The 13,417-nt window shown below is 35.8% G+C and overlaps 1 protein-coding gene across 1 annotated transcript; it reads right to left on the bottom strand.

Annotated features, from left to right (window-relative positions):
- Positions 1–517: 517 nt before the first annotated feature.
- On the bottom strand, positions 518–8,552 carry LOC114246381 (uncharacterized). Its single transcript, XM_028178873.2, has 3 exons — positions 8,462–8,552; positions 8,071–8,260; positions 518–1,991 (listed from the first exon to the last, which is right to left on the bottom strand). The coding sequence occupies exons 2-3, from the start codon at positions 8,086–8,088 to the stop codon at positions 702–704; spliced, it is 1,308 nt and encodes a 435-aa protein (XP_028034674.2). The 5' UTR covers positions 8,089–8,260; positions 8,462–8,552; the 3' UTR covers positions 518–701.
- Positions 8,553–13,417: the final 4,865 nt, after the last annotated feature.

Raw genomic sequence — 13,417 nt, 5'->3', positions numbered from 1 at the left:
CGGCTCTTGAGTTGAAGCAGCTGTTAGTTATTCTCACCCCTCCTGGCTGAGCCTTTGCTCGCCCACCTGTCCTAGTGAAACTGAAAAGGCTTCCTGGGCAACACCTATCTGAATGATAAAAAAATCATACAATGCGGTTTTTACTTACACGTATTGAGCGCTTCTACTGTTAGCAGAAGTTTATCTTTAAAATAGAAATCGAATTGATGAAAATTCATCGATTAAAACTAATTCTGTGTGAACATTACAATAATAATGTATTTCTTTTATTACGTGTACTAAGAATCATAGGGGGGCTATAATAAGATTTGCAGCGGTTTCTTTGTTCATATGTGATAGTGGTTCAGAAACTTGAAGGCACCCAAGGTCAATGTTGAAGTAATGGATTAGAACAGCGCTTCCCAATCTTTGAAAAGTTTTATTAGCTGGTAAGGGATGATTTTGAATTGACATGAATAAAATGTGTCATATACTGACCATGAAAAATATATTATTAGTAAATAATAACATTACTAAATTGCTCCGTACTTCCATCTATAAATTTATTTTATTAGATAAACAAATTAAATTAATGTCGTTGTACTAGATTTTAAATCTCATAACTTAAATAGAACTTATATCCTACATTATTAATTATTTCAAGTCTTTAAATATCATCAAGTATACAATTTACAATTGAATTTTATAAATATCTATATATATTATTTTTGCTGTCGGCTATTTCCTTTGGGTGATCGTTTATAGTGTCCAAATGTAACGCCTCCTCCAGCAGTATGATACATTTGATTAGGAAGGAATCCTCTTTCATAATTTCCTGGTGGGGCGTGAGAATGCGTCAAATGACGACCACTGGATAACGCCTCAAATGCCTCTGCAGGATTTTTGGCGAATCCTCTCCTCATATACTCTATTTGGACGTGAGAAGGAATGTAAGAGTCTAAAAGAGATGTTGGACGGCGTTTGAATGGAGAAGCGTAGGGTGGTGGCTGAGGTCGGGGGGTGAAAACAGTATTGTGAATTGCATTTGAATAAACGGGTTGCGTTATAGGACGATATAAAGGTAAAGCTTTCGGCAAATGAGACGGACTACCCTTCAACAATAAAGAATTCGGATGCGGCAATTCTGGAACAGTGCTGTGCCGGTATTCTTCTCTAAGTGGAGTCCTTGATGGGTAATGTCGATGATATTCCTGTGCTGGTACCTTTTGGTAAGTCACTTCTGCGTGAGTATTACTATTGGAGTCTTCGTGTTCTTGGCCTTCGTCGATATCTGTCGTTTCGGTATATTGTACATTTTGGTAATATTGCTTAGCAGGACTATTTTGTGCTACTATAGCTGGAGCTTGATATTGTAGTACGGAAGGACGATAAATTACCGAAGACACTGTTGGCTGTGGCGCAACTGTGGGCCGTGGTGTATAATTGACAACGTGGCTGGTATAATGCGGTACATAAGTCTTTGCTGTAGGCGTCACATACGCTGGCACTTCTATGTAATTAGTTTGAGTTTGAACGGCTTCATGCTGTCCCTGATAATCGCCCGCCCGAGTGGCCCCAGCGGAGGTGTACTGAATGGCAGATTGTGGAGTACGTTCATGACCTGATTGATCATAATATTGCGGGACTAAATAAATTTGCATCGGCACGTTAGATAAGTAGCCGACCATAGCTTGTTGAGTTGCGGACGTCCCAAATTGCGGCTTTGGTTGAACAACAGGAGCTTGTATTCTTTCTGGGGCTTCACTGACGGAATATTGGTGAAGGTAACGCGATTCCGGAGCTGGAGTCGCTTGAAAGTAACGTAACAGACCGCTCTTCAAAAACTCTAATGGTATCAGCCCTGTCTCAGAATTTGAACTGGTTTGTAAACCGTGTCCCGAATTCCCAAGCTCCGTCTCCTTTTCACTTTTTAAATTGTCTTCCTCTATGTCCTGTAGCTCTATTTTTTTTTCACCCAACACCGCACACGCAATTCCCAGAAGGATTGATACCTGAAAGTAAAATTGAGAAGTGAGAATTTCTACGTCACAAATTTCATTGCGCCTGATACTAATAATAATATGGTCCCAAAGGTGCGGCGACAGGTGTAGTTGCACTAACGTAACAACAAAACAGGTGAACGGCAAAAAAATAGAATAGAACCGGCTACTTTTGCTATGTGTGATGAAGACGAGATTGCCAACTTTTACTCGTAATTTATGTGGTTAAATGATTCCATCACTCTCGCCGAAGGTGTGTTACGTGTGGTTACACTAAGTACGTTGTCTCGACTACACCTGTTATTATTTATACATTTTGATAGAGATGTGTATTTTAAAATTATTATTTGACCATCGACAAGTTTTTTTTTTTTGCTTAGTTCAGTAATTTTATATGAGAACACGGCGCTTTAAGAAGTGGAAGTTACAAAACAATCATATTTGTTACAATTCGTTACAAAGATTTCTAGAATGTTATACATAAGTGTAAAACGTATTGTAAAATAGCTTTACTGTTGTCAGAACTACATTAGAATGAAGATGGTTTTCGGTTTAAGCAAGAACGCAGTTGAAAAACCTAATTTAAGTATGTATTTGAAATAGTTAAGCTTGAACATAATTATCTGAATTATCTAATAAAGTAATTGGTTACATTTCGTTTAATATTGTTGATGCTTGCCCGAAGATAATGAATGTCAGTCATATTAATTGAATAACACATAAGTATTTTTTGCTATGCATAATTTAATTGATTGATATGAGCATGTAAGATGCTAAATCAAACCACAGTGATGCGAAATATTGTTTTTGAACCTAAATATGTTGATGTTTTATTTACACCTAAGTATGACGGTGTGTGCATAGTTATTGGAATTCCGAAGTTTTATCATGAGAAAAGGTATGCTTTCAGACTTCCGTTAAAATTTTGTATGAATTAAAAAGGAGTTCTCTCATGACCTCTCATTTAAAACTTCCCTTTCAAATAGATTGTATCTTAAGACTAAACTAATTATATAAAAATGTTAGAATTCTAATATCATACAAATTAAAGAGAAAATGTTTTTAAAAATATTTTTTAACAGATAAAATTTATAATAATTACGGCATAATGACTGTCTATAGATATACTCAGGGTTAAAAATCAACGAAACGTTAAAATACTTGATTTTGTCTTTAATAAACCGATGTAAACTATTAGAGATTCCATCTCTCTTGTCCTTCTCTTTCTCTCTCTCAATCTCTATCGGAGATTCTCTCTCTTCAAATCTCCTTTGAAGAAGGACATGAACTGAATGACCTTATGAAATACCGCGCAAAATACTCAATCCTACCATCGAATGGTAATTTCCACTGGTGGTAGGACCTCTTGTGAGTCCGCGCGGGTAGGTACCACCACCCCGCCTATTTCTGCCGTGAAACAGTAATGCGTTTCGGTTTGAAGAGTGGGGCTGCCGTTGTAACGATACTGAGACCTCAGAACTCATGTCTCAAGGTGGGTGGCGGCATTTACGTTGTAGATGTCTATGGGTTCCGGTAACCACTTAACACCATGTGGGCATTGAGCTCGTCCATATAAGTAAAATAATAATAATGGTAAGTGGCAAAAATTATCCTTTAGATTAATTGTTGATGAATGCAACGTTTCCAGTAGCAAGGTGGAATTTGGCTACGGTAGTGAAAGGGTACTCCCAAGATTCCAGTAACCACATTCGATCAGGTAACACATTAACTTAATGCAAAAATCATAAATTGTGATGGATTCAGTTTTTAACTAAGACAAATTTCACTCACTATTGACGTCATTACGTGACTTTCAATAAAAATATTCTATCGTCTCAGACATCGACAAACACTGTATTTTATAACAATAAATCATAGTTCATTGTGTAGGTAGTGCAATCATTTTATGTAATACGCCTAGACTTAGCTCATTTGCATAAACAAAAGCGAAAGTAACCAATAGTCCAAAATCAAAAATACCATACACAAGCTTTGTACTTATTTTTATTTATTTGACAGACTTGGCATTGGCATTATTTGACAGACGTATGCCTAAGGCATTCTCTAGCAGTCAACCAAAGGTAGTGCAGAGTAAATAATGGTAGGCAATGAAATTTATATTAAATTAAAAACACATACACATACATATATAAGTATACATATATATAATAGTTAATACAGTATTAAAAGGAATATATTAATAAATTCATGATCGATCTTCAACTTATCGATTTACTAAATCCTATTCTTATTTTTTATGCATTAAATTTTTTTAATGTCCGACGCGTTCTTTGGCTTAAGGGATAAGTTCTCCGTCTAGTCTACTCGAGCGAGAAGCCCATGCCGAGTTTCGAATTCCCCATGGTTTTCCATTTTGAAAGAATAGCATCATAATGCAAATTTAACGTAAAACAGCAAAAAAATATTAATTTGAGTAATTACTACTGTGATACTAGGCATATTGGGAAGCTAAACGGTTAGGCATTATTATTCTGCCTATTTCTGCCGTGAAGCAGTGTAGCGTTTTCCGTCCCGCTGGTAGCCTAGCTGGTAGCTACTAGCGAATACGTAGGGGGGAAAAATGCATTTCCATTAGAAGGGTGAAACAGTCCTCACATAAACAATTCAATCATGACTTTAAATCTCTAGATGCATCATTGACATTTATGATACCTGAAGTCGTTGTGGCCTAACGGATAAGACGTCCGGTGCATTCGTGTTGAGCGATGCACCGGTGTTCAAATCCCAGGCGGGTACCAATAATTTATCTAATGAAATACGTACTCAACAAATTTTCACGATTGACTTCCACGGTGAAGGAATAACATCGTGTAATAAAAACTTACAAAATTATAATGTTCCTAATTACTGGTAGTAGGACCTCTTGTGAGTCCGCGCGGGTAGCTACCACCACCCTGCCTATTTCTGCCGTGAAGCAGTAATGCGTTTCGCTTTGAAGGGTGGGGCAGCTGTTTTAACTATACTCGAGACCTTAAAACTTATATCTCAAGGTGGGTGGCGCATTTACGTTGTAGATGTCTATGGGTTCTAGTAACCACTTAACACCAGGTGGGCTGTGAGCTCGTACACCCATCTAAGCAATAAAAAAAGAAAAAAACGTTTATTATACCTATAGACTCCAGTAACCATTTAACACCAGATGGTTCTTGAGTTCTTTTCTGCCCAGTTATTATAAAAAGGAGACTGAGACTAAAACCTACTAAATAATAAACAACGTCAAACCCTCTGAATAATAAGCAACGTTTATCGAATTTGACTATTTTATTGTAATAGACAAATAGGGGATTGGAACAAATGTAAAAAAACACACGCACAATGTATCTAAGAGTGTTATACAAGTAAATAAATAGCGTGTAATCGCCATTTTAGTAAATTAGTTAAGCCGTCGACGCCAAACTAATATAATTAAGCGCGTCACATAACAAATAATCCATTACAAAAAAAAACCACGTAGTCCTCTCGTTAGAAAGTTTCGTTCGCTCTACTTATGTTTAGTTCCGTATTTTTTTTTTAAATTCTAGAGTCTAAGATTGTGGTGATAGCTTGAAAATTAATTTTGTCTAATTATTTAAAAATTTTATTATTTTATTTACGTTTTTAATTGTATTATTATATTTAATTAATTTTCATCCTTCTGGTATCAAGATTTTTATGATAGATTAAGAATTGTTTTGTATAATTTTTTTTTTATTATTTTTGGTTTTTAATTATGTTATGTTAATTTAATTTTCATCCTGCTTTCATAGAAAATAGAAAAAAAAACTAATTAGCTTTCTCTGTTATAATTAGCCTTTTTAATATGAGTGGGTACAGAATATTACTACATATTTGCAAAACAACGCTATGGGATATCCTAAGATCGTGTTGTTGTCTGGGGGTTAGTAGAAAAATATCGCACCATAACCCTGTTTGAGAACTTTAGTGCATATCAGCTAAGTTTTGATCAATATCAAGTAATAGCTAAGACAATTTATTCTATATAAAGTGACTTTTCTTCCTTCCGCGTCCTACTTTCTCAAAACCATGGGTCAAAGCAGGCTTTTTCAAAACATAACACAACTTTTGTAACAACAAGGCTTGTGTAATAATTGTCGCATTGATGGCATCGTATCGGATTGACCGTTACGTCAGAATTATTACGCTCGTGACACGCCTACTTAAAACTAGACCATATCACCATAATATTTATATTACTATTAAACTCGTTTTTGTGACTGCAAAATTTGTTTGTTGATGATTAATACAAATCGAGGATTTTACCAAGAGATGTTTTCTAGAATTCTATGATGAGAAAAATTATTATTGGTGTCTATACTCTGCTAATCAATTTCGGAGATGAAATTAATTTAATTTATTCCCATTTCGGTAACCAAAGCCTTCTCTTTTACTCGCGGTACGCCTTAAACGTTTTCTTTAATATCGCAATGTTTGCCCTTGATTTTAATTCATCCAATCATCTTTGATTTCGATATGTTATGACATTCTCCATGATTTATAGGCTCGTCTTCAAAATTTTCATAATTTAATGACGTATATTTAAGGCGAGTGGCTGATTAATAATTGACATTAAATCTTAAGCCACTAAATGCAAATTTTTTCCTTGTATTTCTATCTCTACCAGTCTTAGGCTATATGCCTTCAGGTCTCCCAGGTAACCATCTCATTTGTTATCTACTCCATTTATCATTCGCAAGTCCTTTTGCAGTTGGTATGTTTTCCTGCGCATGGATACTACAACATATGTTTTCCTCTTTCGTTTTATCAAATAACTAAATAAATACTCAAAGTTCAAGTACTACACATTTGAATTTTGTTCAAAATGTAATTATATCGAATAGAGCGCTAAAATTACATCACTGTATCTTAATATTTTCATAATTATCGCAATAATATTTGAATTAATTTATTGAATTTAAATTTATAAATCTATGCGTCGGCCTACACACAAGTCTTTCGAAATTTATTTAATTTCAGGTCAAATCTATATATCTTCCGTAGTTGGACTCTGGTTTTTTCAACTTAATAACAATATATGTGACATACGTTCCAAGCATTTTAATTTAAACAATATAAATAGGTTGTTCTGATTATGGCCTAAATGTTATTACGCAACGCATTGTTTTCGTACTTTGTCTCAGTCTGTTTCTACTGGCACTTTTCTATTTTCATTAATGAGACGGCAAGAAGCTAGTGTTCCATCTGAATTTAAATTCATATTCATATTCATACATCATATTCATATCCAGCAGTTATTGGACACTTAGGCACAACAACATTATTGACGCTGCGCACCAACCAACTCAATACACTTTTTTGGCATGAAAATTTTGGTATGAACTAAGGAGTTACCAGAGGCCTTACGACGCTAATCTTTCTAGGTGGGTGGCGCATTTACGTTGTAGATGTCTATGGGCTCCAGTAACCACTTAACACCAGGTGGGCTGTGAGCTCGTCCATCCACCTAAGCAATAAATAAAAAAAAATAAAAAAAATATCCCACTACCTACCTTGAGACATGAGGTTGAAGTATCAATTATGTTTTATAAAATCTGGTCACATCCTTGAAACTGAAATGCATGATTAGTTCGCGCAGACAGGATGGTTGTTTCCAAGGATACGGACAAAATACACTCTACCACAAAAAAATTGCATTTTTAAATTAAAAAATAATTTTATAAATAAAATAATAAAACAGTGTAAAACTAAACGATTCTATTCTATTTTATTTTGTTTTTCTTTTTCTAGATTTCTAAATTTAATGAAATATCAATGACCCCAATGGGGACTTTCTTAGAATTGTTCAATTATTTATGTAAATTAATTTGTAATGCAATGTAAATTGTTGTTGCTGTAAGCAAAATTATTTCTCGAACCTGTCGAATAATAAAATATTTTTAAGATGTATAAAACTAATAGAAAAACTATATTCTCGCAAGTTAATCCTTACAAGTGAAAGCTTAAAGTTTGATTTTTAAATTATAAATTATCAATTCAGATGGTGGGTGATTTCCCACGATCCATTTTCCAATGTTAATATGTATAAAAGGTGTAAAAAAAAATCTATATATACCTTTAAAAGAACCGTCATTTTTCAAAGTCCCGAAACTCTTCGAGCACACACGTAACAATCACTAATTATTGTCCAGAACTGCACAATTTCTCGTATAATTTCAATGCATTTTCAGCTCCGGCGATGTCCTCACATCCGGCGCTGCAACTGTCGATACCAACTGACCACGCTTGCGCAGCCAAAGGAAACCCTATAATTCGACAAACGGACTATTAAAAAAAAGAAATTTTAACACCGATTACACCGAATAATTGACGAGGAAAAATGAAAACATTTCATTAGCGCAAAAGCGCTTCACGATAGTAATACTATTTCAAGTGACTGTACTCATTATGCTAGTTGCAGTTAATTTATGGAATTTTAATGATTTATTTTTGTTATTCTAACGTACTTTTAAAAACATGGATCGCGTCGATCCGTCGCTTCGGCTGCGCGCTCTGTAAATGGTCGCGCGTGTTTGATGTGGTCATGTTAAATACTGCACTACTCCATATCAGAGTGCAGAAAGGCGCACCCTGCAAATTATATTACAAGTTCGACCAACAATATGTCAAAGTTCGAAACGAACCAAAATTTTGTATGACCTTAAAAATTAAGTATGTGGACTGTTGCCCTTTCGTATATTATTATGTTGATAATTGCGAAATAATTTAAAGAAACTTTAACATAATATGCAGGCTGGGTGAATATAAATAATATTTTGAACAGTTATTAGATGAATAATAATTTATATGCAAATATTTATTAAGGCGTTCCGTATAGCCCAATCGCATAGGATATTCAAATCAAACTCAAATTTTACAATTAGTAGCCTCGTAGTTCTGGTGATAGCTGATTACTTTTATATTGTAAAAATAGAGTTCGTTTCTTTCGATTCAGTTGTTAAAAGGCTTACTAGTTATTGTCGTATTTATATAATTTCTATAGTTTACTTATTCTAGTAATAGACAGTGTTCTAGTAGAAAACCTTACATTAAAGCCGTTTAACTTTAATGAATTGAATTTATTAATTTAAATTTAATAACTTGAATTGTGTTTGCTTTGATGGGTCAATAAATCACGCCCACAAATATCAGAACGTGAATGCCATCACCAGTACAGTACACATGAGGTCAAAATCTCAATTATTTTCTTTATGAAGCCCGAAGGCCTTTCCAGTTTCACTAGTACAGGTGGGCGAGATCAGGCTCAGTCAGGAGGAATGGGATTTGCTAAAAGCTGCCTGAGCGCCTCCGAAGGAGATCGAATAGATCAAAGACAGCTGGTTTGCGATTGCATCTACTACCCGCATCGCGATCCGCTGGGATCTGGCGAGAAACTCTGCGGGCTGATGTATGGGTTAGGTTGCACGTCGAGCTTTTTGCGAAGTTTGACGAATGCGGTTACCAAAGTCCCTAAACCTGTGCTAGAGTTGAAGGCATCTAATGCTAAGGTTAATGGATCTGATGGATCCATAAGAACGTGTGAAATATGGTGTGAAAGTCTCAGTTGTATCATAATATAACAATAATCTCATGAACGCATGACTCGTCCGTGCATAGATATTTATAGTAACAGAATATGCACAGTCAATAGACAGCAATAATTTGAGACAATTTGGAATATAATTATAATAATAATAAAAAAATCCTTAAAGTCTTGCCAACATACCTCCAACACCTTTTTTCTTTCTACCTATTCACGGACCTCAATCCAGACGACGTTGCTAACGCTAACGCTAGCAAGAGCAATGCTTCACAGAATCTACCGCCGCATCGGAAATGTGACCCACTGAGAAGATCCGGCGAGAAGATCGCCTTCTGGTTTGCGCCCCGAGAGCTCACCTACACATTACGCTGACATAGAATCTCAAAGCTATTAGCTTAGGTAGGAGAAAAAAAAACGGCGAGTAACTCAGTGGACTGTGTCTATGGGTTAATTTACTCGCCGAGACCTTGGTCGCAAGCGACGGGTTCGACAAAGACCATTCCACCATCACCCACCATTCAAACAATATAGGTATATTAAGTAAAAGTGTATCTAGTATAGTATATAACTATATAGTAAGTAAAAGAATTGTCTACCGGAAAGCAGCAACTTATTTTATAATAAGTATAATATATTATAGGTACTAATATTTTTATTTTTACCTAAATTATAAAGTAACAATGGAACAATTACGACAGAATAATTGCAATAAACTGACATAACTCACATTATAATGATTTTGTAGTAGTAAAAGCATATAATTAGCAAAATGGAAATTATCATTATTGTTCATGACCACAGTAAAAATAAAATCCAACGTTTAAGTGTTATTACGGCTCGAATGGATCGATTTCAATGTAATGGCTTTTAAGAAATGAATCTGAAAAGCGAATTATTATTACGCCATGTTTTTTTTATTTTTACTGTGGAATTTTTTTAAGATGTGCTTCTTTTTATGGATTAGCCTTAACATTTTTCTGGGTTTCGATTACCTATGTCGAGAAATTCATTAAAGATTTTGATCCGTCAAAAAAGAATATTTTAAAACGACCAGTGGATTCCGCTTAATCAGGATTCCAACGTTGGGAACTGGACATGTTTTTCGGACCTTCTGAAACTTTTTTATTTTATTTATTGCTTAGATGGGTGGACGAGCTCGCAGCCCATCTAGTATTAAGTGGTTACCAGAGCCCATAGACATCTACAACGTAAATCTTGAGATATAAATTCTAAGTTCTCAATTATAACAGTGTAACAACGCCCCCCCCCCCCCCCCCACCTATCAAACCGAAACGCAAAAATAAGTAGGGTGGTGGTACCTACCCGTGCGGACTCACAACGTCCTACCACCAGTAATTACGCAGGTGAAGCAAAAATTTTGCACCCTTTTTACGACAGTTGCGCAGACTGAGGAATATGAAATTTCCCACATTTATAGAGAACTAGCGACCCGCCCTCGCTTCGCTTCGGAAACTGTAATTTATTATTGATTTCTCCACTATTTAATGGATGTTTTTATAAATATAAACCTTCCTCTTCAATCACTCTATCTATTACATAGGGATATAGGGACAGAGAAAGCGACTTTGTTTTATACTATGTAGTGATATAGAGAAGGAGTGCAGAATGTTAATATATTTTGATATTATGCATTAAAAATACACTAAATCAATAAATAAATAAATATTACACACACTATCGTGTATATGATACACACAGACGCGCATATATGCTCTTTTATTTATTGTCAAACTTTTGTTATGGTTTAAAGGCTGTTCTCAAATTGAGAATAGACTACCTAATATCAAATTGTTTCTCTTTAATATTATTTGTTTATAGCGTATTCTTAGCGAAATCTGTGATTATATTATAGAAATATAATAGTCTTTGACAATAGAACAATAATAATGTTCAAACTTATAATTTCAATTAATTATAGTCGAATTTCGACTAACGGGGAACCATTAGTCAATTATTAAAATCCCACTTGAAAAATAATCGCATCGATCTCTAATTAGATTAGAATCTTCAAGGGATTTTAATTACAATGCTAGACAATTGACTCTAATGTCGAAGAATAGTTACATAAGCTAGCTATAACGTGGATATATAGGGACGTGCCCTAAACATCCACGGGTGTCAGTCAGAAGACCATCTATCTACCTACATCGTAGGACCTCTCGCTATAATTATAATGTTGTTCCTTCACCGTGGAAGTCCGTCGTGAGCATTTGTAAAGTACGTATTTCATTAGAAAAATTGGTACTTGCCTGCGGGATCCGAACACTGATGTATCGCTAGATACGAATGCACCGGACGTCTTACCCTTTAGGCCACGACGACGACACTTGTTTTTTGTTGTTGTTTGTTTGGCTTCGCTAGACAAAGTCACAGATTGCCTAGTGCTCTACGATTACTTAAGTTCATAGGTTTGAACGCCATAACCCAACTTGAGAGATGAGGACGATATATAATTTATATAATCGCGTGCTTCAAATCGGACGCATCACTGCTTCATGACATAAAATAGGTATATATAAATTATGCAACTTTTATTTCTTTATCACTTTTTTTATGAAGGAAGGACTGCTGGTGGCACGAAGGCCTTTCCAGTTTCACCAGGACAGGTGGGGCGAGCAAAGGCTCAGTAAGGAGGGTTTGATCTCCATCGTAGTTATTCTCGAACTCAAGTAGAAGAATTAAGAAGCTTGGTTACTGTCACAGGATCAAAATACGTTTGATTGTACCGCGCTTTTTACATATTATGCATCTTTGGTGTCTTCAATATATGAGGCCGTCAGCGCAAAAGTGGCCTAAGCTTACCATAGTTAGTATGGAGCAATAAAGGTTTAAGTTTTCATGAATTTTAATTTGAGTAGGCAAAAAACAATACGCGCAAAAATAATGTTTACAAAGTCATCTGTTATCTACGGGTGACACTATGGATAGGCCGATTTTGCATCAAATTTTATTATGTTTTAAATAAATTCCAAGATACATTTATAAGCTTGAATATAAAAAATGTGGGCTAGACCACTTTTGCACTGGCGGCCTCATATTCAGATATCATATTTTTTTACTACGGATTGATTGCTGCACAATCTGCATGAGAGCTTCCTGACCATTGCTGTTCCTCCAATTTCACTCCTAACTGTCATAATAAGGTAATACGTTTTTATTAGCTTCAGGCGTATGTATGTGACGGCGTTAACGATATTTATGTTATATAGCACGTGCAATAGGAGTGACTCACACAAGCCAGGTGCGCCGGCCGTGTCGTTCCACTCGTAAACAACAGCTGCAACAGAAGTGACTCATAAGCCAGCTGCGCCGGCTAGTATAAAAAGGCGGAACGTGCCTTGAAATGAGCACGTCATCTCGGATCCTCCCGATCCACTAACGGTGCTTTTAGGTACTTCAAGCACCGGTCACCGTTCTCGTCGAACCCGTCGCTTGCGACGAAGGGCTCGACGAGTAAATTAACTCTCAGACACAGCCCACTGAGTTTCTCGCCGGATCTTCTCAGTGGGTCGCGTTTCCGATCCGGTGGTAGATTCTGCGAAGCACGACTCTTGCTAGGGTTCGTGTTAGCAACATCGTCAGGTTTGAGCCCCGTGAGCTCACCTACTAAAGTTAGGGTTACGCTGACATAGCCGCTAGGGCTATCAGCTTAGGTAGGAAAAAAAAAAAAAAAAAAAAATGAAATGAACATTCGTTGGACTGCGCTTGCCTGGTGCACTTACTATATCCTTGTTACGTTGTGTGATTCAGTGACTGTTGTACGTACTGGTTAAAGTTGGACAACTGTTAAAGTGAATTGTTAAGATAACATATTGTTGATTAAATCAGGAATCAAAAGTGACATCGTTTTACTTGGTGT

The sequence above is a fragment of the Bombyx mandarina genome, chromosome 18 (assembly GCF_030267445.1).
Source record: "Bombyx mandarina strain Sakado chromosome 18, ASM3026744v2".
Lineage (NCBI taxonomy): Eukaryota > Metazoa > Arthropoda > Insecta > Lepidoptera > Bombycidae > Bombyx > Bombyx mandarina.
This window is presented reverse-complemented; position numbering and strand designations above follow the sequence as displayed.